This window comes from Eutrigla gurnardus (assembly GCF_963514095.1).
Source record: "Eutrigla gurnardus genome assembly, chromosome: 8".
Classification (NCBI taxonomy): Eukaryota; Metazoa; Chordata; class Actinopteri; order Perciformes; family Triglidae; genus Eutrigla; species Eutrigla gurnardus.
Genome location: NC_139922.1, coordinates 8,300,562 through 8,326,903, shown reverse-complemented (window position 1 = coordinate 8,326,903; position 26,342 = coordinate 8,300,562). Strand labels below are relative to the sequence as shown.

The window sequence follows — 26,342 nt, the reverse complement described above, 5'->3', positions numbered from 1 at the left end:
TCAAACCCTCTCAAACAGGATACTCTACTTACAAGAGAAACGGTTTAAAGATTATATACTTATACCTCCATAAACGGGATCCTTTTACCGTGCAAAATACTTTGCTACACAAAATTCTAAGCTTCCATCAAAAACCAGATTCCGCTTTTGTCAAGACTGGCTTTCAAAAGGAAGAAGGCAGTTGGAGAAATTTAGTGCGCATAAAGACAGCCAGCGTCACAAATGAGCTGCGATGAGTCAGATTTGGGAGCCAAAGCCTGGTAATGTGCAACTTTCACATGAGCTTGAAAGCAGAAACAAGCGAGGATAAATCTCATGAAAATCGTTGGGTAGGGATGAAGTACTTGGCTGGTCGGAGCCACCGATAAGGAGAATGGGATTTTCAGTCAGATTCTTCAGTATAAGGCAGAGGACGATGCAGAGCAACCACCTGGCTGAAAGCTGACTTTGAGTTCACCAGTCCCTAAATGCAGAATGACATTTTGGAGCTGATGGGCAATACTATTAATACTACTCAAAACTAAAAAATAAACTAAACTAACCTGTGATGCTTATTGGGACATATTTGGACTGACTTTTCTTTGACTGTTTCTCCGCATACTAGCCACTGGTTAAAGGGACAATAAGCTGAAACCATTTCATTATGAATGGTCTCTCTGAAGAGTTCCTCTTAAAAAACACCTTACCTAAAAAAAAAGCAGGACGCTTTGCTTTATTACATCTACATCGTACTGATTTGATGCAGATTGTCTAGTTATTTTTATCATTTGTTTGTTTGTTGTTGGCATACAAATTGATTACAAAATTATTAGAACATAGAAAAACAACAACAGTAATTGTTGTGCCAATAAAACAAACTTTTGCTTTAAAGGTTTGGGTTTGGAATTCGCTCCTCCATGTTTTATCAGGATGGCAGCTTTAAACATGAGTTTATTTCAGACATACTAAATTATTTTATGTTTTACTCGTTCTCAGTGTGTTTAATTGCATATTTCTTTTTTGCCATATATTTTCAGAGCATTTCTTGGTTTCATGTTTTCTAGAGTCTTAATTGGATTATGCGGTAGGAGAGGTTTGAGCAGTTTCTCTGGATGTATTTATATCAACGCCAATTTAATATATATTGATATTGATATTTTTCACTTGATAATTATTTTTCCTTTCATAAAAACACAGTTGGAATCTGATATGAACCCAAGCAGACCACAGCCAGTGATCCCAACAAACAACCACCATTTGCTGAGTAAATAAACTGCAAGAAAATAAACCAAAACAGCTACAGAAGAAATTAACTCAAAACAGAGGGGATTATGGGTGGAAAGAAACAGATGCAGTTTGCTATGCTTGGAAAGCCCAGCAATCCCAAAATTTGGAGACACTGGAACCAGCAAATGCTTGGGACTGTACTTAACATATTACTGAAATGATTAATTGGCAACACTGATAGCTGACTCATTTGATTGGTTGGCTGATGGATTCATTAATAAGTCATATCAGCACTGAGGTGATGTAAGCCGCATGGGCGTGTCTCTGTATTATGCAAGTGTCCAAATTAAAAAACACAAACAGAAAACAAGTTGCCAAAAATAGAAATGTGTTATATTCATTGCATGTGCAACATTATAACATTATGAGGGCGTTTGTTTTGTCCTCATTTCTTTTTTTTTGTGAGTCTAGCTGTGTGAAGTTTGTCATATTGCACCTTCACACTTTGCCAGTGATGGAAATAACCTATATTGCCAAAAGTATTCACACATCCATCCAAATAATCTAAATCAGGTGTTCCAATCACCTCCATGTCCACAAGTGTATAAAAGCAGCACCTCGGCATGCAGACTGTTTCTACAAACATGTATGAAAGAATGGGTCGCTCTCAGGAGCTCAGTGAATTCCAGCGTGGTACTGTGATAGGATGCCACCTGTGCAACAAGTCCAGTCGGGAAATTTCATCACTCCTAAATATTCCACAGTCAACTGTCAGTGGGATTAGAACAAAGTGGAAGAGATTGGGAACAACAGCAACTCAGCCAAGAAGTGGTAGACCACGTAAAATGATGGAGCGGGGTCAGCGGATGCTGAGGCACAACTTTCTGCAGAGTCAATCACTACAGACCTCCAAACTTCATGTGGCCTTCAGATTAGCTCAAGAACAGTGTAGAGGGCTTCATGGAATGGGTTTCCATGGCGATCAGATGCATCCAGGCCATACATCAGCAAGTGCAATACAAAGCGTTGGATGCAGTGGTGTAAAGCACGCCGCCACTGGACTCTAGAGCAGTGGAGATGTTCTCTGGAGTGACGAATCACGCTTCTCCATCCGGCAATCTGATGGACGAGTCTGGGGTTTGGCGGTTGCCAGGACAACGGGCCTTGTCTGACTGCATTGTGCCACGTGTAAAGTTTGGTGGAGGGGGATTATGGTGTAGGGTGCTTTTCAGGAGCTGGGCTTGCCCCTTAGTTCCAGTGAAACGAACTCTGAATGCTTCAGCAAACCAAGAGATGAAGGACAATTCCATGCTCCCAACTTTGTGGAACAGTTTGGAGATGAACCCTTCCTGTTCCAACATGACTGTGCACCAGTGGACAAAGCAAGGTCCATAAAGACATGGAGGAGAGAGTTTGGTGTGGATGAACTTGACTGGCCTGCACAGAGTCCTGACCTCAACCCGATAGAACACCTTTGGGATGAATTAGTGGAGACTGAGAGCCAGGCCTTCCCTCCAACATCAGTGTGTGACCTCACAAATACACTTCTGGAAGAATGGTCAGAAAGTCCCATAAACACACTCGTTAACCTTGTGGAAAGCCTTCCAGAAGAGTTGAAGCTGTTATAGCTGCAAAGGGTGGACCGTCGTCATATTAAACCCTATGGATTAAGAAAGGGATGTCACTTAAGTTCATATGCGAGTCAAGGCAGGTGACCGAATACTTTTGGCAATATAGTGTAGAATCTTCATTAAAGTTAATTAGTGAGGCATCCCCCTCATGCATGAATCATACATCAATAATAGACACATTTTACACAGGGGCCATGATGGTGAAGATAGAGAAAAATGGAAATACAAAAATAGCATATTGTCAATAAAGTAGAGATCCCCCACAAAATGTCACCGATCACGTTCTCAGAAGGACCTCATGAGGAGCCAAGCTGTCCCCGACTCCCATTCTCACCTTGGCTACACTGAACTGTTACGGTCAGGGTCTGTCTCACTGTGTCCTCTCAAAGAATCTGTGTGTGGGCTCACGAACAAACGCCTATCACTCAGCATTTCTGTTGGTCGTGTGTGTGTGTGTTGTGTGTATTTTGTGTAGCTTATGTGTGCCCCGCAACTGTGTATTTTGTACAATTCAAATATATGTCTGACACTTCACTTCTGTGCCGCCAGGTGCGTGTGAGCGCTCAGAGCGTGTGTGTGTGTGTCCGAGTCTGAGAGGGAGAGAAAGAGAGAAAGAGTTTTGTTTTATTCATCAAAGGCCAATCTGTTTCTTGTAAGAGGTGCATGAATAAAGCATTGACTCTCCCACTGATATCTGGCCTCAAAACACACACACACACACACACACACACACACACACACACACACACACACACACACACACACACACACACACACACACACACACACACACACTTGATTAAACCTCTCTCTCTCTCTCTCTCTCTCTCTCTCTCTCTCTCTCTCTCTCTCTCTCTCTCTCTCTCTGTAGAAGCCTTTGTAACAACCAGACAGTGATGGAATGATGTTAATGAAAGAAGAAGAGATAACCATCAGGATAATTCCTTATGTTCTTACTTTTCTATCTTATTTTCAGAGTTTTCATCAATACAACATTGTACTCAAATGTGTACTATGATGAAGTGGTTCAAATAATCCAGCATGTTTACAACCCTCATTGCTCAGTCTGACTTCATCATGGTGACCTGAGTGATGCAAGTCCTAAAATCCATAAATGAGTCAATGTTTTTTCACTTCCGGTTTCCTGCCATTGCCATTTTAAAGACAGTCATTTATTGTCTGTTTCATTTGTACAATTTTTTTTTTTTACAAAAGTATGTAATCCACACAGCACTCCATTGCCAAATCCCATGATTTCAGCAACTGACTTGGTGATGTCATCATATCAATCAAAGGAAATCTGTTAATCAATTGTGCTGATGTGTCACACTTTTCACGGTGAAGAAGGAAGAGCATCTCACTCACCTTGCAGAGGGAGGACGGTGTTTCCGTGGATCATGATGCTCAGCTGGAGGACGAGCTGCGGGGCCGACTTCAGGAAGGCCTCCAGGAGACGCAGCATGGTGATGTCAGCGCACTCAAACATCAGTCGCCAGTGGAAGTGGCGACGGGGCCCGTTGCCGTGCCAACGGCTCTGGGCGCCCAGGTAGAGAGCGTGGATGTACCTGAGGGTGAGAGGCAGAACATCATCATCCCTGCATCACTGCTTCTACAGAATTACACAACATTTACAGGAGATTTTTAATGGCAAAGAGTAATATCTGTATTATGTAAATTACCAACATAAACATGATGAATGCCACCTCTACGTATAGAATGCACTTTCATGAGAATTCAGAATTAGAGTGATTACAGTTTTTCTCGATCGTTTACACACATTTTCTGAAAGCATGCCTCATACTCTCAGAACTCTACACACAAATAAAAAAAACACACACACAATGGGCAAAACCCCTCAATTCTCCTGCAAAATGAAACTTTACATTCAAAACAATGTTATTTCTTCTCAAAATGGTATTTTGTTGTCAAATGACACACACAAACCATCATATGAATAGACATTTATAAGAACCAGTTGAACACTGATGTGCTCAATGTAAAACACGATGAACACTTCTTCTCCATTTACCATAATGACTTAGGCCTTTTTTTGTTCAGTGTTACACTCACTACAGACAGTACATACATAAATGTGTTGTAAAATATTTTAGAATATTGTTTTTATATATTTTATTTTTCCCACAAGAATACTTTAATTTATACAGTTTTCATCCAAACCAACACAAAGTTGCATATACAGTGGTCTACATACAAAACCAGAAGAAATGACTGTATACAGGTACAAAAAAACAAAAAAACAACAACTATCCCGCATCCTCTCTTCTGTTTCGGTCTGGCCACAGCACCTCATCCACATCACAGGCAATGCAAGCGATGGCCGAGCAGCGGGGGAAATATCGCCTAGCATGGCAAATCCATAATAGGCTCCTCCTCGTACTCTAGAATTTTGAATGGCAGTGTGTTCCTTGTGAAAACAAGAGATTTTCTTCATGAAAATTGTGCCAAATGCAGAGAATTGTGTATAGTGTTTTGAAAAAAGTGTGTTTTAAAATTGCAATTTGAGTGTAAAGCAGGAATTGTGCTTGCAGTTTAGCAGAGCTAGTTCAGGGTGTTGGTGCATGAGTTGCATGTTGTGGTCATTGTGTCTCAAGTACCAGTATTTGTGTGTAAACAATTGAGAAAAACTGTAATACCTCAATATTACCATATAAGGCTACACGTCCTATAAGTCCTGCTTTTGGAGATCCAGAAAGGAAATATCTTCACCATCACCAGCAGTGCATTCGACTGCAACAGGAGACGGGTCAAATAATTTAAGCTGTTCTGCATATTATTATAGTATTACACCAAAGCTATTGTCAGGCTATATGAACAAATGTAGAATCATAATAATCAATAATTGGGAAAGCAGAGTCAAACAGATGTCAACATAATTATGAACAGCAATTTATATAGGGTTCTCAAGCTCAAAATTACTTAAAAGTAATGAAAAATACAATCTGTTGGTCAAAAAGCTAGGCTTGGATAAAAGCTGCCGAGTTACCAATGACTCCTACAGGTCTGGGCCACATACAAACCAAGAGAACATTCGAAATACTAAGAATCTAAATAACTGGTGACTGTGACAAATTCTCCTCAATCACTCGAGCAAGCCACTTAAGAACAAATCTCTCCATATGATTGGTTCTTGCCTGGAATTAAGCCAAGATGAATTATGAGCAAAAAAAACAAACAAAAAAAGACATTGCAAGTGGCAACTTGGTGCCTCTGGAAACTCCGGAGAAGCTTTAGATGATTTCAGAAAGACATTTTGTCCAATCGAGCCACCATGTTGGTCTGATATGAAATTCGGAAGCAGAGCCAGCATGTACAAACATGCACCCTCACTTGGCATTCCTGGGTCTGCTAAACATTTCCATGGTAACACACAGCCCATCAATCAGAAATGTCGGTGTTACTCCTCGGGATAGTGTAGTGTAGTTCTAGTCCATGACACTGGCAATAAAATGTGTTTTTCTAGGGAGGAGCACATACCATTGTTTCACAAATACACAGCTCCTGGTTCAAGATGGATTATGGTTACAATGTTATCAAAAAAATCCTTGAATATGAATCGGTTCTTCACTTCCAGAAACTCTCCACCTTCCACTGGAGTCATAACTTATCCAAAAGTAAAAAACACAACAGGATATCAGTGTTGTGTACACAAATGGGTACAAGGGTGTAACAGTATAAAAATATAAATGACATGCTCCAGGAAACAATGTGAACCGTGACTGGGCTGTTCTCCTGGGATATAAAAACACCTGAGTGTCGTGTGAATCTCCGGGGAAACACCTTTAACCTCACCTGTCACTGTTCAACTCTGATGTGCTTTTGTTTTGTTGTTTTATTTTGTGTCAGCGACAGTATTGGACGCCAGGTTGCGGCGGGTCAACTGGCGCACGCTGGAGAGGATCCTCGGAAAGGATGAGGCAGCACTCTTCAAAGATCTGAGATGCTCCTGCCTGTTGGAGGTTTTGTTTTCCCCTGCTGGTGCAGCACAAGGTCTGCATTAAAGAGACACCGCTGTCTGTCGGGAACAGGATCGGAATTTGATAGAAAAACACAGGCTAACTTTTTGAAAAACAGGTGAAAAGTGAAAAAACAAGTGAACACAAAGTGTGCCGTGAATGATGTATTTCTTTTGCAAAGTTAAGCTTAAAGCAAAACATAGCATCGTGTATGTGGCCTACACTAGTGAAAATACAATTTATTTATGTTTTCAGTTTTAAGTTTAGTAGTTTTAGAAAAATGGTGGTTTTAATAGCAATTATTCAAAGGATATGCTTTTCAAATTTTAGTTCCCCCCCCCGAATATTTGGTATTTTCATCTCTTCAGGAAAATCTAATTGAACAACCTGTTTCACCGTTTCCTTGGCCTGTATGAGTGCTCGCTGTGCCCTCTCACTGTGGGGAGTGAAGTCACCCCTGTTCCTGATGTGACGGTCAACCCAGGCGGATTGTCCTCAGTGCACGTGTTTGTGGCGAAGTTGGCAAACCACCGCATTATTTTCAATCCCACAGCTTTTCTTGGAGGACCTGCCCTGCTAGCTGGTTGAGGTAGAGACGATTGGTTAAGGTTAGGCTCTGACCTTAAGGAGTTAAGCCCAAGTTATGCTTCCGCGTTGACACAACGCAAGGGGGCTTACGGACCCCTAACGTCCTTGCGGACCCCCCTTACGTCCAACGCAAGGGCCTGACATGCACCTCTCAAAAATCCTAGATGCGCGCCGAGGCGACGCAACACCAACGCAGCGGCATTGGCTGTGATTGGTCCGCTAACTACATCCGCTGGAGACCGCTTTTCCGGTTTCCACTCATAAACACCGCCATTTAAACTTTTAATACTTTTATTGTTTGTACCTTGTTGCTTTTGCACAAAGAAAAAAAACACTGAAAAATTGTGGATGTTTAAAGCCGGAAAGTAAACAAATAGGCTATAACGAGGCTAACGACGATATACGTCAAGAGTCTCGGTCGGTTGGTCAGTCTTAACAAAAAACATAGCGCCCTCTACCGGTGTGGCATTGAATTGCATTTCGACACGTAAACCCAATGCAGAACCATCACGGTCTCCAAGCAACTGCGTGGCTGTTGCGTGATCACTACGCGGAAGCATAACGGAGTCTTTAGGGTCAGGATCACCCACTGCTCAGGGCGGGGCAAATCCGGCTACCGGTACATCAGTAAGCATGGACAACAAGCCAATCCTAATGCTTGAATGCTACACAGGCTGGTTCTTGCCAAGAAAGCAGTGGGATTCATAATAACACCACCCATGCTGAAACACGGACCATGTCTCTTTTAGAATGCTTTGCAAGTATGACTTTTGTGTCACTCATAAAGTGAACAATGAATGTGTTTATGAATCTGCAATGTCGCCTAACCAGTTAACTTATATTGCCATATAAATGCAGTTAAAGTGAAAAGTACAATATTTCCCTCTGGGATGTTAGAAGTATAAGTTTATCGTTACATATAATAGAACTTCAATATATTCCACCACTGCTAGAGCACAAATATGTTAACAAGAGCACACAGTTTAGGGTCCGAGATCCACCCACCATAGTCTTACTACTTAAATCCTGTGGAAACGCCCCTTTGCTTTATTTTAAGGGGTCATGTCTCTTTTGGATGAGTACAACAAATGTGTCTGAAATTCATCTTATGTCGGTGTTAATGGGAGGAAGGAGTGATGCATCATGGGAGTGAAAAGGTGGTCTACAGTAGTAGTCGTGCAGCAGGATGGACGAGGAGAAATTGAGCTCGCCGGAGGAAAAGTGACATGACACTCACTTCCTGTGCTTCTGCATACCCAAGCAGATTTTAAATAGAGCGGTAAAAATAACCTACAAGTGTATGCACACGCACACGCACGCACACACACACGCACACACACACACACACACACACACACACACACACACACACACACACACACACACACACACACACACACACACACACACACACACACACACACACAGCATGTGATGCTGTTCCAGTCCAACACACAAAAGCACAGATACACATGTGTTTGACACACAAGCAACATTCCTACACACCTAAACACACACACACACACACACACACACACACACACACACACACATATGTCTCACATGCATCTCACAGACAGTGAGACAGGCAGGAAGGCCAACCACGCACCTTGGAAATCTGTAGCTCTGCAAATAATTTGCTAGCCAAGCAATGCTGGTATTCCTGCATTAAATCCCCCCCTCCTCTCTCTCTCTCTCTCTCTCTCTCTCTCTCTCTCTCTCTCTCTCTCTCTCTCTCTCCACCTCTGTAAAACCTGGTTTCGTCCTTCATTCTTTTATCTCTGATCTCTTTATTTAACTTTACCTCTCTGTTCGTCTGTTGTTTATTTTTTAGGTGAAGGAATGGCAGCGTTGGAGGCTCAATCCATTTTTGTCCAGACTGAAATAACTCAACAATGGATTGCCATCACATTTTGTGCAGACATTCATGTTCCCCTCAGGGTGAAATATAATGATATAATGATTTTACAAAGGTAGCGCCATCAAGTCAAATGCCAACATGTCTAATACTTTGGTTTATTACCAAATACCTGCAAAACTATTATATTCTGATTCAGATCTGATTCTGTGTCTCAGTTTGCGTGCTTCCCTCCTTACTTAAACTTGCTATCCTGAGTGCACTCTGTGAAGTAAACTGTTAGTCAGCTGGTGACACTATATCAAGTTTTTATGTAAGGTAACCTTTTAGAGATTCAATATGTGCTCAGTTTATTCAAATATGTGACCTTTTTGGTGATGGGGCTGCATGGTGGTGTAATGGTTGGTACTGTCGCCTCACAGCAAGTGGGTCCGGGGTTCGATCCCCGGTTTGGGTTCCTTCTTTGTGGAGTTTGTATGTTCTCCCCGTGTGAGCGTGGGTTCTCTGCAGGTTCTCCGGCTGACCACAGTCCAAAGACATGCAGGATGGGGATAGGTTCTTTGATGACTCTAAATGTCCCGTAGGTGTGAATGGTTGTCTGTCTCTACATGTCAGCCCTGTGATAGACTGTCCAGGGTGTACCCTGCCTTTGCCCAGTGTCAGCTCAATGTGCTCAAATATTGGAGGTAATGCTACGTCTGGGTGCAATTTGCCATTAAGAAGAAGAAGATGAAGAAGAGATCAAATGTTGCGATTATCATGATTCTTTTCAGGCAGGATCAAGATCCAAGCTCTAATCACAATTCCTTTTCGTGTTGGTTTTTCAGGCTCTTTTGCGAGTTACTGAACAGTACAAGAAATCAAATTTTCCTATTTAAAAAATCGCCATAGCTACTTGACAAACAATGGCGCATTTAAAAGGCTAATTTAAAAACGGAGTCCGGTGCAGTGCTCAGTCCACATGAGAACGTCACAGGGAACAATGAGGGAAATCACCATCACTGAACTGTTTTAACCGAAGAATCTCTGGACTAACTAAGTTCAAAACACAGAATCCCTCTGTTAGCGGTATATTTTTGTATAGCAGCTGGAGTAATCATTTAGTAGCTACACTGGAGGTGTAGAGCTGCAGCCGATAGAATGTGCACTGTAGCGCCGCACTAACAGTCTCTGTTCAGGCAGATCAGGGCGACATTTTCATCACTCACAATCTCTTTTTCTAACTCTCACCTGTCATATTTATCACTTTTTGAGTATCTGGTTGAGCCTTTTTTCCCCAATGTTTTCTTTTTCTTCTGCCTCCTCTTCTTTGCTCGTTATCTCTCATTTTTCTCATGCAGCTATTGTCTATCTCTCTCTCTATCCAATTTATTTTGTACTTCCCTCTGGCGTTCTCTCTCCCTCCAGCTTCCAATTTATAAAAACGATATGAATCCTCTCCTCTCCACTCTTACCTCTGTCACTCCTCTTTCTCCTCCTCTAATCTTACTTCATCCTCCTTCCTCTCACCCCCCCCCCCCCCCCCCCCTCTCCTCCCGGGCAAAACAAGAATTGGTTTCAAGTGTGATAGTGAGCCAAGAATGAACCCAAGGAGAGAGAGACTCTCACACAGAAGAAATTCAACGCTTCATTTAAATGAAAATTACAGGTCAACAGTTGAAGCTCAGGTATGAGCAGCAAAAAAGAGATGGCGGCAGATATTTCTAATTTAACTCACCAGAAGAAGCAGCAGCGCTTTCAACGTCAGCACAGTCAGCTGTGGTATTATTGTTTCACCACAATGAAAGTATTTGCAGTCATTTCAGGAAAGCAGTGTTGGAATGTAAGTTCTGTACAAATTTGATGTACATGTCTTTTCTTTTCTTGCCGTTTTGTAGTTCTACTCTTCAAAAGGAAAATATGGTTCAATCAGACATAACGCTTTAAAGGGTAGAAAGAGACAAAGAACAAGAGTTCAAGTTCAAGTTTAGCATTAAAACGTTTCTGTTTGAGGGTCAAGTGCACAGTAAAGGCTCAAAGTTAGAGAAGCGGTGGAGTTTAAATTCCCAGACAGCAGGATGAATCTGAGTGAATCTGAGAGATGTTCAACAAGCACATATGACTGGAGGGTTCAGGAAAAGGTGTTCAAAAACTGGAAAAGTATGATAAAAGTACAATAAACTTCTTTGTCTCACTGTGAGCCTGAACTTGACCTTTATGTGGAGAGAATATTACCTGATGTCAGACAAACAAAAAGTCATCATCTGGCTAGAAATGTATTTCAGGTTATTATGTTGTGGATATTGTTGTTGTGATTGTTGGAGACTTGCATTTAAATGATGACTTGTGACATTTCAATTTTTATAATTACGACCATGATTATAATAATTATTTATACGGCTAATGGCATCAATTCAGTTCGCAGTTTTCCAATCATTATGGCTCATTGACTTGAAATTGATCAGCAGACACACATTCAGCACACAGTGAGAGGCAGTAAACAAAGGTCAGGACACTGATACGGGAGTCTATATCATATAATATTATAATTCATGATTTGTTTACCTGGAGGAACAACAAAGACTAAACTATGATGATAATTGAAGTGGATCTTTGGCACCCGGAGACTGTTATCATGTTTAAATCACTCACTTATTCCCTAATGATTCTACTGCTGACGAGCATAATGACATCTCTGTATGGCAAGAGGAGAGAGAGAGAGAGAGAGAGAGAGAGAGAGAGAGAGAGATTTTTTTTATTTTTGAAACCAACTTTTATTATGGCAGGTTTTTTAAAAAACTAGTTCAGAGAGAGAGAGAGAGAGAGAGAGAGAGAGAGAGAGAGAGAGAGAGAGAGAGTGTGTGAGAGAGAGAGGGAGAGCGAGAGAGTGTGTGTGAGAGAGAGGGAGAGCGAGAGAGTGTGTGTGTGTGTGAGAGAGAGAGGGAGAGCGAGAGATTGTGTGAGAGAGAGAGAGAAAAGCAGGGAGCAGGGGGAGGAAATGGAAACAGAGAGAGAGGGGGGGGGGAGAAAAAGTGTTTATTAATAACTCGTCTCTGCAGTTGATCAAAGACTCTACTTGAGTTCTGACCCGCCCCCTCATCAGTCTCCACGGTGATATAAATTGGTACCAGCACCAGGCTTTTAACGAGCTGCTGATCTATTAGCTTGACTCACTCCACAGCAGATTTCTATATATACTGAAAATCATGCAGCCGTTAACAGGAGAGAGAGAGAGAGAGAGAGAGAGAGAGAGGGAGAGAGAGAGAGAGAGAGGGGCCTCTCTTAACCTTCATCACTTGTCTGAAGAGACTCTCAACCTCTCCGACGCCAGCAATCAGTGGCATTTACGTGTGTTTGTCCCTGTGTGTGTGTGTTTATTACATCTACACACTCCATCATCAAATGCCCCTTATGAAACACGCAGTGCTGATCCTCACTGTTGATTGGCTGAGTCACACTGGAAGATGTTGTGCAATAACTGAAAGATAAATAAATACGGCGGTGCGTTTGGCGACTGGAGGACGTGGATGATGTGTTTCTTCCTTCGGAGTCCGGCCTCAGACTAGCAGCTCGCTCCGGGTGGTATGGTGCCATGTTCAGTCTGCTGCACCAGTGCTGCTGCTCAGCTGAAGTTATACAATAAAGCAGGGGTCATCAACTACATTTGTCCAGGGGACAGAATTTTTCTCAGCAGACACTGCGAGAGTCAGACTTTCAAATAATAATAAAAATGTATACCATCTTTCGTACCCATGGGTCAAATGGACGTACTAGCGGTTGGTACATCATTCCTAATAAAATCTCCATCTCAATTGTTTTGAAGGTTGATTCAACATGAAGCTCAAATGGATTCTTGAAATACAAAACGTGTTTTGTGGGTTCAAACAGACATTTGTCCACTAAATTCTAATCAACCCTAAGTCCAAGTGGACGCTTGTGCCCAATTTGAAGGAATTCCCTCAAGAAGTTCCTGAGGTCTTGCGTCATGACAACCTGAAAACATAAGATTTAAAAAAAGCGAAATATCCTCCTCACATTTTCTGAAATCATTAATATTCCACAGACTGGATGGGAAGCTTTGACAGAATTTAGTTTTGGAGCTAAATATATATTCTTTTACGTGCACACAGATTATTTAATCAATGCTGTTTGAGCTGTACTTGCCAAAATCTCCTTTGAGAAATAACTAAACAAAAGGGGTTAACCGCCATCTTATTTATTTTCTTTTATGATGCCGCCCCCTGCGTTTGTATTACTTTGTCAGAATACTGTAAGTTCTTCGCCTGAGTAGATGGAGAAGTTGTTTCCGTTGCTCCCTGCTCTTTCACGCGCTTGCGTGGAAAGCCTGAGGCAGGAAGAGCACCTTCCTGCCCTTCATGAGCCATCATGAATGGCATAAGCAGGGAGCGCAGCAGCAAAGAAAACCCAGAGCAGAGCAGCCAACATGAATACAATGACAGGAGGAGCTGGGGTGGAGGTGGGTTGCGAAGTGCTATCAGAGGAAGCAGGACGGAGGGTCGGGCAGGAGCAGTTTAAATACCCCGCTCTGAATGCCATTTACCAATAGGGAGCGGACGCGCAGAGTCAGCTGAGCCATCAGCTGATCTGTACTGACGGCTAAGCTGTTAGAGCTTGACGTCGTGGCCTGCCGGAACTAACGCTACGCTTGATTTCTGTGCCGCGACTAACTCGGTCCTCCAGTCAGGAATACGAGTAGCTATAACACAGAAACAAACACGGAATTATAGCATTTTGATTGTGAGTTTGGCATAATATAGTTTAGCAGAAGAGAAACTATCTGCTTTCCGTCTCTAAAAGGCTTCGCTGATATCATCAACTCTCTTTTGATAAGTCTGGCTTCCTCTTTGGTCCTTTTATCGTGTAGGCAGTTGTTGCCAATGCTGGGATTGCAACTTTTTCAACAAAATATTCCAGGTTGATTCAGGCTTTCACTGAAGGCAAATCTGCATCTGCATCATGTAGAACAGCCAATAGGAAAGCCCTCTCTCATTAAATGACCCGCGATTGGTCAAAGTCTCCCATCACAGAAAAAACATTTCTATAACCTGAAAACCACGCTAAGAGGAGGTGCAGTGTGTTCTCAGTATTTCTTAGACCCCAGCTTTAGGTTTCACTGCATCCCTCTCGTTTGCACAGAACACATCAAACGCTGTGAGCATAACCACACCAGCAAATGTAATTCAGACAAATTAGGCACATTTTCAATGTCTTAATAAGTAGGACTGGGACATGCCTGCAGCCTCACTTAGTGATTTATAGTTGCTTTATTTCTACCTGCAAACTAGTAAACAAATCAGATTTAAATCGGGTGATTATTTTAAAATGCAGGCGATACACAGGCGTACGTTACTGTGACAGCATCACCACGAAGCAAGAGCGTTCTGACCCGCCACCAAACCGGTCACGCTGGATGATGTTACAGACAGCATAACGTTCACTACGACATCTCCAGACTCTTTCACGCCTGTCACACGTGCTCAGTGTGAACCTGCTCTCATCTGTGAAGAGAACGGGGCACCAATGGCAGACCTGCCAACTCTGGTGTTCTCTGGTGAATGCCAATGGAGCTGCACGGTGCTGGGCTCTGAGACCAGGTCCCACTAGAGGATGTCGGGCCGTCATGCCACCCTCATGTAGTCTGTTCCTGACAGTTTGGTCAGAAACATGCACACCAGTGTGCTGGAGGTCATTTTGTGGGGGTCTGGTAGTGCTCCGCCTGCTCCTCCTCCACAAAGGAATGCTCTTGGGATAGCAAACCTTCTTAGGACTGCATGTATGGATCCATCCAGGAGGAGCTGGACTACCTGTGAACCTGATTGGGCTGCAGGTACCGCCTCAAGGACACTAGCAGAACATAGAACTACAGAAGTCAGGAAGGAGAAGGAGAGACCAACTGTCTGTGGCCACCACATTAAAACCATTCCCTTTTTGGAGGTTGTCTTGCTTTTGCCTCTCCATTGCACCTGTTCTCACTTTCATTTGTACCAAAGCAGCTGAAACTGATTCACTATCACTTGTGCTTCCCAAATGGACAGATTGATAGTTCAAGTTTACCTGACTGGGTGTTATACTGTGATGGTTATGTGTTGCATAGCACCACCAGAGCACATTTTGGTGTTTCAACACTTTTAGTATTATTTTCTGTCTCAGTGTTTTCTGTAGTCTGGTTAACCTTGCGGCGGTGGAAAGACTGGAGGCAGTGTGTCAGATGTTTGGCCTAAAGCAGTTGAAATTTTTCATTTTACCATAGCAGCAGGTAAATATGCCAGTCAGGAGAAAACATTTATGGAATGAAATAAACAACAAAAAAAACCTCTCAATTAACATTTAAACTTAAGACTTCAAAATCAAAATTATTTCAATAATCAAAACTCAAAAATAACAGTTCTCCACTGACAGTTGAATCACTTTGTTGAAGGTCTAGGTGCTGACTTGTTCACCTCAGACCCGTCTCTGCCATAGACCTGTTTAGGCCAAGCCTATCTCCTATGGCCTGACCCATTACAATCAAAAATCAATTATCCCTACAAACATGCATTCCGGTTTTAAATATCACCAACACATTACCCCCCACATGTTTACCTGCCTTACATCATTAAACATAATTTCTATCATCCTTAAATATTCCCCTAACACACCAAAGCCAAAAACACCCCTCTCATCCCCGCACATCTCTGACGTCAACCCAGATCATTAATTGATTCCTATTCTTAAAACCATGTGCTCCCCAAAAAGCTCCTAAATAAGGTTAAAAAAACTTTCCTATTAAGTGTTATCCATGTTGGACTGACTGAATTTGAAATGTTGGTGTCTAACACTCTAAAAATAATAAATATATACACTGTATACCCCCTCCCCCTGCAGCTATAGTGCAGTCATATATATTGAAAGCAAGAATATATGCAACTTTTAAATGAAGAGGTACAGTTAAGTCACTCAGAAAACCGTATAGGGACTTTGACTGCTCCCAAAGATGTGTTACAAATTACTGTGTCATCGACACTGATTCATGCTTAAGTGAACTGAAGTCTTACAATCCTTACAGCTGATGTTACTTAACTAAACGTAACTTAAGGCAAAAGTTAGAAACAAGCTAACCTTCATCAAGGCACAACTGACACAGTCTAATTCAGAAACTCTGAAAGACTAGTTTGTTATCTAGCTACTTACATTAACCTCCATAGAAGGTTTCAAGATTGAGTCCTAAAACTGGAAAATGAGTTGCCATGGTTGCACTTCCAGTGTATCCATGAATTACAATCACATGTTTCTTTTATTTATTTTTCCAGGCGTATTCCTGTTCCTATTTCAGGTGGGATCGCCCTTTGACTTTGAGCAGGTTTTGCTGATGTCGACACTTAAAGCCCAATGAGACTTTCTATATGACATTGGAGGATAAATCCAACTTCTAAGAGGCCTTGAAAGGTAAATGTCCCAGCTAAATGATGAAGAGACAGATATGGAGCCAAGATGGAGTCCGATGCGTGGATCTGATATTCAGTTTATAGGGGCCTCTGATTTTGGGGGATTTAGATCTGTCCATAGATTTTTCTACTGAGCTGAGAGGTTGAGCCATGAACATTGAGTGAGTGTTTGTATGGAAGCCCACACAGAGCAGAAATAATGTCTCCTCTCTGTCTGTGTGGAGCTCAGCTGTCAACACCGACCTACTTAGACTGCCACACTGAGAAACCCAGCACAGAGAGGAGGATGTGAGATTATGGGAGAGTGTGAGGGAGAGAGAGAGAGAGAGAGAGAAAGAGAGAGAGAGAGAGAGAGAGAACAAGGAAAACAAGAAGAAACAGAGAGAAGAAGAATAACCAAGGTTATGAGATTATGAGAATGATGGGGGGAAAGAAAAAGAAAAGGAGAACAGGGGATGAAAGATGGACGAATGCAGCGGGAGACAGAGAAGATGAGAGAGAGGAAAAAGTGAATGAATGATGGAGAAAGAGCGATACACAGACAGAAAGGGAGGACATTTGTGTGTGTGTGTGTGTGTGTGTGTACATCGGAGGCGAACGAGCATTGATCGCTGCTGCCAAAGCTGCCGAGCTGTTGATCAGATAAGATCACGTCGAGCGCTGAAGTGTTTAATTGGGAATTGTGTGTGTGTGTGTGTGTATATGTGTGTGTGTGTACGTGTGTGTGTATATGTGTGTGCGTGTGTGTGTGTGTATTTGTGTGTCTATTTGTGTGTTTGTGTGTGTGTGAAGCGGGTGATGTTATCACTTGACTCAAAGGCTCAAGTTTGATCTTTTATCTCTCTCTCTCCCTCCCTCTCTCTCTCTCTCCCTCCCTCTCTCTCTCTCTCTCTCTCTCTCTATCCCTGTCTCTCGCTCATATCTGTCATTCAGGAGTACAAGATTCAGAGCCGTCGTTCTGCTGTGTGACGACTTCAAGGGGAAAATGAGGAGGATGGATAAACAGGAGGAAAGGGGAGGATAGAGAGGTCTATAGGTTAGAGGGGAACGTAATCTTGATCTAATAATATCTAACAAGATCTATTCATCTAATATCATAATCACGATTCCATTTTATCTGCACATTACTCCTAATGGTTTGAGCTGGAAACATGCCTTTTATCCTGTTAATCTAGAGAAATGCCTTTTTGTGCACGTGAGCCTTTTACTTCTGTCAATAAAACCAATGCATGAATGCTAATTCTATATCTTAAGTATATCATTCAATTCTCATCCACCATCTTTGTTTGGTGACGTTTTTGTGAATGGGACGCTCCTGTTCCTGTGCTGTCACAGCCAGTGTCTGATTGAGAGGCTTGGCCATGAGGGGCTGTGTGGACACAGACCATTATCATAAGCTCAGTGCTGAGAAGAAAAGTTAGTGTTTATGTGTGTGTGACATAAAGACAGAAAGGTTGTATAGCTGGAGCTGTTTTCCTGGATTTCCTGGAGAAATAAAAGGAAGAATGAAGCAAAGTGACGAAAAAGCAGACGGGGAAATAAGAAGAGAAAGAACAAAGGCGAGCTGGACAGACCAGAGAAGGGTAAAGGAGTTAAAAAAATAATTATGAAATAAAAATGAAAGGTAGGGGAGATTAAGCCAAAGGGAAGATACAGAAAATGCCAGTATGAAGGAAAGGAAAAGAAAGTAGAAGGTTGAAAGGAAAAATTGGAAGAAAGACAAAGGATATCAAAAGGAAGAAGGGACACCAGGACCTCAAAGGCAAACGCGAGGAAATGACGAGTTGAGGACGAGTCTGGAGAGAGGACAGGAGGGAGGGGGGAAGGATGAAGAGGCAAGGTAAGAAGGTTGGGGAATAAAAAAAGCCAGGTGAAGAAAGACGTGAAGGAGTGATAAAGAGAGGTGAAAGGAGGCGAAGAGGAACAGAAGGGAGAGAAGGCGAGGAAAGGTGAGGAGATTTATGGCGTGAAAAGAAAGGTAATGAAGGGAGAGGAGAAAAGGTAATGGAGGGAGAGATAAAAGAGGAATGGAGGAGGAGATGATCGCTGAGCTGCTGCCTGCCCTGATCAATCACTGTTTATGGAACGGTCAGAGAGAGAGAGAGAGAGGGGGAGAGAGGAGGATGGATGGATGGATGGAGAGGGAAATATATTTATAAGAGAGAGAGAGAAATAAACAATAATGGGGCGGTGAAGAGAGATGGATGCTGAGAGTCAAATTCCTATTTCTTTTTGTCTTTCCCTCTTTGCTCCTTTTTGTTTGTCTGCATCCCCCCCCCCCCTTTTTACTCTTTCCTTCTTCCTCTCCTCATTGTCATATTCTTCTCTCCCCTTTCTTTTGGCTTCAAATAGGTCTGGTGTTACGCCCAATGAGGGCTGTTTTCTCTGAAGGAAAAAACAACAACAACCAACACATCACAGCTAGATGGGATTTAAAAATGGAGATGTTGTCCGTCTGTTCCAGTTAAAAACAAGGAGATTAGTGTGGATGAGATAAACACATTGTTGTATACCCACTTATGGAGATATCTACTCTGAAATCAACATATGTCCAATCAATAAAACAAATGTTCAATGAAAGGGGCACTCCAGCGATTTTGGATGGCGCTTCTAATTAATTTGGGAGAGCGGCGAGAGACGGATAAAAAAAGAAGAAAAAAATCGATGCAGTAGACAAAGAGATAACCTGCATTTTATGCTGACGTGCATCTCCTCGGAAATGTGACGACATGTGGAGGCTACGGCAGCTTCTGTGCTGCAGCGCATTCCTCATGTTGTCTGTGTTAGGAACACACTCGCTCCTGATTGGTTAACAAGATATTCATTTAAGAGGTGAGAGGGGCGACATTAAGAGAAATGTAACAGCCACCTCACTAAATGTCAAAAATGTAAACACAAATACAAATACAGCACAGCATGATGGGAAATGTGGGCTGTCACTGCACATGCTGGCTCGAGCTGTGCATCCACTGTTTTGCTGTCATTCAACAATAGAACACCGTTTGATGGCTTCTAGCGGCTCCCAGCCGTTGGATCGGCCCCTTCCGTGCGTCACTGTTCATTCCTGACGACTGTGCCAGCATAATGCACAAAGTGGAGGGTTTTCAGGTTAGGGTTGGATGGTTGATTAACATGTTTTTGTGGGTCAGGCAGTGTGGATTGACTCTCGCTCTCATGACTACGGCATACTCCGCTCCGCCAGGTTGCAAAATGCGGATACATTCATTATTCTGTGTAATTACTGGACATCCGTCTTGCGGGCACATTTTCAAAAACATAGATTTGAAGGAAAATCAACGGTTCAGTCCAGGTGTCGGTTGCATGTGAATCTTGCATGTGATGGAGCCATGCACACAGCCGCACAGATTCAAATAAGAGCATGTCATAGACGGGGAAGAAGAACAATCTTCTGACACTCAGGACTAGAAATGCACAGGGCGGTGGACGCCAATGACTTATTAATTACCTCATTGCAACATGGGGGCATTCGCAGGGAATCAATACTTCCCTTTCCCTCTTTCTTATTTTCCATGTCGTCTCCCTTTTCCTCTTCCTTCCTTCCTTCCTTCCTTCCTTCCTTCCTTATGTTTCTTCTTTACCTTCCTTACCCCACCTTTTCTTTTTTCTTCTTCTTAACCTTCACCTTCACCTCTACCCTCTTCCTTTTCTTTCCCTCCCGCTCCTTCCATCCGCCTCCCTTTCCTTCCTCACTTTCCTTCCTTCCTTGGTTCGGTTTCCACATATCCTTCCTTTCTACTGTCTTTTAACACTTTGCTTCAGGTTCAGGTGGAATAGCCACACCTTTAATCTCCTCTCCTCTCCACTCCTCTCCTCTCCTTACCTCCCCATCCTCTCCTCTCCTCTCCTTACCTCCCCATCCTCTCCTCCTCCCCTCCTCCCCATCCTCTCCCCTCCCCTTATCTCCTCCACATCTCTCCTCCCCTCTCCCCTCCCCTCCCCTCCTCCCCTCCTCTCTTCTCCTCTCCTCTCCTCTCCTCTCCTCTCCTCTCCTCTCCTCTCCTCTCCTCTCCTCTCCTCCCCTCTTCTCTTCTCCTCCCCTCCTCTCCTCTCCTCTCCTCTCCTCTCCTCTCCTCTCCTCTCCTCTCCTCTCTCCCAACAGATTTTGAAGGTCATTACTTTCAGAACATTTAAACACAGTAGGAAGCTGAGTTTCTGCTCGGCCTCCTGCAGCTAAGGGTCAGCTAAAAAACATTTCAACAGTCATTCCCAGTTCTCAGCAGATGAAATAACTGCCACTCCCTCTCCACTCGTCCACCTTCCTCTGCAGCTTGATGAGCTTCATTAAAGATAGTCCTCTTTGCTTTTTAATCACATTTATCTAAACGCTGCTTGTACAAACTTACATGAAACGGAAGAAAAATAATTATAATAATCTTGCAAGCACCCAAAAGAAATACAAAAAAATTAATTAAACATTAAATTAAGAACCAGGGAATAAGATGGCATGAAAGAGGAATTGCTTCGCATAAAAAGATGTCTTTTAAAGTAAGCCTTCAGAAAAGATATTAAGCCATGATGCCTTAATGCTGAAACTGGGGCCCAATTTCCTCAAAACAGAAGGAACATGCTCACTGATAATCCCTAAACTAAAGCACTGAACGCCTGTACAGTATCAGTTATTTGTGTTATATCTTGCTTGATGAATGCTGGTGGTATTGAGATTTTTTTGAGATTGCAGAAATCGTTTCAGCGATCTAAAATACTGTCATCAGTTTTTTGAGTGAGAGGATTGTGCAGGACTTGTCAGGACAAATTCTGGGAAATGAAATGATTAAAAGGCTTTTCAGGTTGAGCCTAGCGATAATTTGGTAAATTTAATTTTAATGTCACATCTGCATTGACACATTGTCTCGGGCACTTACGACTGAAACATTGTACAATTATAAAAGAACATTTCAAGCTGCAAAGAGGCATCATTCCATGAAGCGGGTCGTTGGGGGTCGGGGTGCTGGCTTGCTGTATTATTAAATTCAGCGTGCGTCTTTGCTTCATGGTATGAATGTTCAGCCACACAATTATTCCAATAATGATTCATCCCTTCTACTCCTCATTGTGACACAAATATTTACAAACATCATTTTACTTCTTTTATTTATAATTACAACACGCTGATGTTTTCTTTTCTTTTCTTTTTAAAGAATCGGGTGTTTCTCATTCACATGCCATTAGAGGGACTGCAGCTGAAACACTTCAGCACTGGTGTCATCCATAGTGGTTACCGCACATTGTGAAGATGTTTTACTATTCATTCACCATTTAGTTTGTTATTGTAAATATGCTAAAATAAATCAGTAGATTCTTTTAAAATGATGTGATTGCAGGTTGAAGCAGTTTGAACTGCTTCTGTGCGTCACTTCTAGCAGACGAACAGAAGAAGAAAGAATGGTGGGATGTTTACCGATCACAATCTGTCACCTGTGTGTGTGTGTGAGAGAGTGTGTGTGTGTGTGTGTGTCTGTGGCGTTGAGGACTTGCTGTCCAATATAGCTTACCCAACAAGCCGCTACCATGGTTACGCAGGAATATGAGGTGCCACGGAAACAAACAGAAAGACATTTGAGCATGCTCGCTGCTGATCGCTCATGTAAAGACACACACACAGATAGTTTATACTAAATCTGCAGCTGCTATTAAGTCAGTGCCCATCACCTGCTGTCTGACACACACACACACACACACACACACACACACACACACACACACACACACACACACACACACACACGCTATAAATATCCATGTGCCACTCAAAGTGAATCAGTTGTCTATCCCCAAGCTGCTGTCCCACATAGCCACTCAACTGAGCTGTGTGTGTGAGTGTGTGTGAGAGAGAGAGAGAGAGAGAAAGTGTTATTTTAAGTTGTGTGTTTGAACGACAGAGTGAGGGGTAGAAATCTAGAAGAAGAAGAAAGAGGGTCTTTATGCATCAGAGGATATGTGTATGTTTTTTGGTTGCAATGCATATATTTTTTTGCGCATGTGTCACGCTAAGACGAGTGATGCTGGCACCCCCTCGGCCAATCAGTAATGAGCAAATAAAGGCTGTGCCCCTCCAGGCCAATCGGAGCAGCTTTAGGAAAGCCAGAAGGAGGCAGAAGACACTCATAAACTGAGAAAAACAGAGAAAAAAGATCATATAATTTCCTGGAGAATTTACATTTTAAGTTTGAATGAATGTTGACTTTCCTACATTTTTCTTACTTTGGTCTGAAGAATTTGCATGCTGTGATTCAGCCTCATCTTTCTTTTTCCTAAGACTGTTGTGAAAAACTGTTCTTTACTTTGAACTATAATCTTTAAAAGCACAAGGCTACCCTTATTCTACAGTATATCTTTCTTATTGTCAACAGATCTCACACAGAGATCAGCACCAATGGGCGCGCAGTTGGCGGAGTGGTTTAAGCGCATACCATGTACGAACGTACATACGCAGCCGACCCCGGTTCGAATCCCGGCCGGAGGTCCTTTGCTGCATGTCACATCCCCTCTCTCTCCTCATGTTTCCGATCTATCCACTGCTAATAAAGGGCGTCTATGCCTCAAAAAAATCTTTAAAAACAAAAAAAAAAGAGATCAGAACCAATGTGTCAGTGTGTCTCTCAGTGCTTTCTGACCTCCGACCCTGCCTGTGGCTCTCAGCACACATACAAGCACTTACAGTATGCGCCCCTCAAGACAGCAAACTTTAAAAGTTGCAAATATGTACAGTGAATTAATTATAATAAAAAAGGCTCAGTATGGTCCTTTCTCAGGAAAGAGCAGGAAGTAGTGCATTTGTTTGGGACTATTTTCAGCGGCAGATTAATACACATTCTAAACATTTACATACTAATCAGCAATGGCAAATACAGTTAGAGAGAAATGTAATTACATGCTTTACATAATGAGCAAACCTTTTAAATAACTGCAGTCACAAATGCTTTAAGGCTCTACTGAACGGAAGTGCAACACTGACAGCACTCAAACCAACTACAGACTGATTACGTTTTTTTATGGTTATGTTTTGTTATGTTTACTCCAGACACTGAGGTTAAGGAAAACAGTGTCATCTTGCATAAACATTGAAAAGCACAAGACAGGTTGTTAGCTGTAGCTAGGGCTTATTTATAAACCACCTTCATTCCATTATTAAAAGTGTGTGGTCAATATGTAGCTCGCAGTGCATCAATAGGTCTCTTGGAATGTAATTTGAGATTTTTGTTTATGGAAGCTGCTTGCAACAGAGCTGCAGAGCCTCAAGGCTTGCGGTCTCACAAATGAACAGGGATCGGACGGGATTTTGGGCGGTCCCGACCACCACATACACATACATCAATAATACATTAATAGGGTTGCGCGCTGCTGCAATAAGGTTGCTGTTTGCTCTTCGGCATGGATGGATGGGGATTGGGATGCGGCCCCAAATCTTGCAAAGACGATATTATAACAAGATAGCTTTGGCAACGGCAATTGTACACTAGTAGTGTCACATGAAAAAAATAAAAGTATAACTATTTACAATCTATTTCATGCATCCAATTATTAAACTGATTTATGTTAAAGAAATGTTTTAGATATTGATCAGAACCAAATAGGGGTATGAGTTGTTCTATGAGTTCTCATTATACATTATATTCACTCACATTATAGCATGAAAAGTGTTTTTTGATAAAATATTCTTCATCCCAACAGCCCCTGAACACAACGCAGCAACAACAGGTGTCAGCAGCTATCGCACAACCGGCCTGAAGCAGAATTTTCAAACGACACGTAGTAAAATGGATTAGACTGAAAAAAACGCTGGTAAGAGTCTTGAGTGACGTTATACAAGAGTGAAGGAGAGGAATTCATCGTTCTTAAGCCAAGAACTCAGCAGCACTAGAGGGAAGCAGTTTGAAAGCAAATGTGTGGTGTGTTAAATATCTAAGTATACACTCAGGAAGAGTGTAGTATTCAAGCTTTAGTCATATTTCCAGCCTCAAACACTCTTCCTGGCACATTTTCATCTCACTCACAAATAGAAAAGGAAAAGTCTTTCTTTGGTGGAGATAAGTCATTCATGACACGTAGGAGACGCTTGAGAAAATCACAACGGAATATATCTATATACAGCAATGCTGCATCAAACGGTCGCCATGGATACTGACCCATATTTCAGCCAACTGCTTGGATTTAAAATCCTCATCACCCAAACCTGAACCTTGTTGAACAGTCATAAACTTGATCAAATATATTGTTTCAAGATGTTAAAGTATTTCATCTACTGATCTCTATATTTTCCTTCTGTATTTCTATTCTCTTTTTAGTGGCTTTTTGTTGTTTTGAGGCTTGTCGCTATTAATATCGGTTTGATTGCTGAATGATTACTTTAAAGTGATGGTTCAGAGTAAAATGCACCCGAGGTAATTTCCACCATGACATCCAACCAAATACCCCTTCGGAAGCATTTTTAGCGATGGTCAGCATTGGTGAAGATAGCCGCTATCAGCCGAATGGCTTAGTACTAGCGCTACGGTACAGAGGGTATATCTCGTAAATTACCCCACTAATAATGCATGGAATGTTACCAAACTTCTGCAGTAGTACACATAGGGTCTGTACTCATAAAACGAGGCATTTGAAAGTTTGTAAGTACACCAGGAGTTTATTTAAAAGAACACTTGTTGGTATTTGGCTGGATGTCATGATGGAAATTACCTAGGGTGCATTTCACTCCGAACCATCACTTTAACTGGCTGATGTGACAAATTTGGCAATGATTTTTTGTAGTTATGGCATTTTTGTGTGTGTATGTGTGTGGTGGTGAAAACAGAAATCCTGACTGGCTGCAAGTTAAAGCTTTTTAGTTAAATGTTGTTTTCGTGCCACAACTCATTCATTTGGATGAGGGACAGAGACTCTCCTTTGAGGACACCACTGTTGGCATTCTGGCCAAGGAAGACAGATGGTTTGAGAAAGGGATTAAAAAGCCATTTTTGTCAACCTGGATCGGTCAGCTCTCAATAGAGGGGGTGGTTTAAGAAATAACAGCCACATACAGTCCTCAGATCAGTCCCCAGCCAAATCAACAACCCTCACACCAGGAATCATGTGACCATAACGACTCACATGGTGGCAGCATGGGTCAACGACTCTCATGTGACCCATCCGACGCCCATGTGATAGTTCACCAAAGTGATACCTGACTCAAGTTTCACAGGGCTAGGTGGGTCCAGGAGTCACATGACTCTCAAAGTATTAGTGAGGTGAAATATCTAAACTCCAGGTCAGTGAGACCTGAAGAAGCTTCATGGTTGAGAAAGGAAATGTGTCATGACTGTGGGTTTTTGTTGTTTTGGTCCGTGTAGCACTTACCTTGGGTTGTAGGTAAATATGATAAGTTAGGATAAGACCAGTGACTAGGCTCGTAGGGAGCAGTAGTAGTTAAAACAGTAGCAATAATAGCAAAATAATAAGACACACCACAGACCATCAAGGGAGTTTTAAAGGCCGGCTCGTTTATCTAAAGTTTGTAGAAAAAATAGAGTGGCACCATAAGACAGTTACATCACACACACATACATTGAATACTGACAACAATTGCATCTAAATGCAATTGGAACACGTGTAACTTCCTCTTAATGAGATTCAATGGTTATCTTATTTTCTAAAATAGGAGTTC

General features: G+C 42.2%; 1 protein-coding gene across 1 annotated transcript in view; it reads right to left on the bottom strand.

Moving 5' to 3' along the window:
- Nucleotides 1–26,342, bottom strand: part of LOC311017699 (XK-related protein 7-like) — a 72,611-nt gene that overhangs the window by 7,407 nt on the left and 38,862 nt on the right. The window contains exon 2 of the mRNA XM_084016225.1: nucleotides 4,203–4,402. Within this exon, the coding sequence (XP_083872351.1) occupies nucleotides 4,203–4,402 (200 nt within the window). The remainder of the gene's footprint in view (nucleotides 1–4,202; nucleotides 4,403–26,342) is intronic.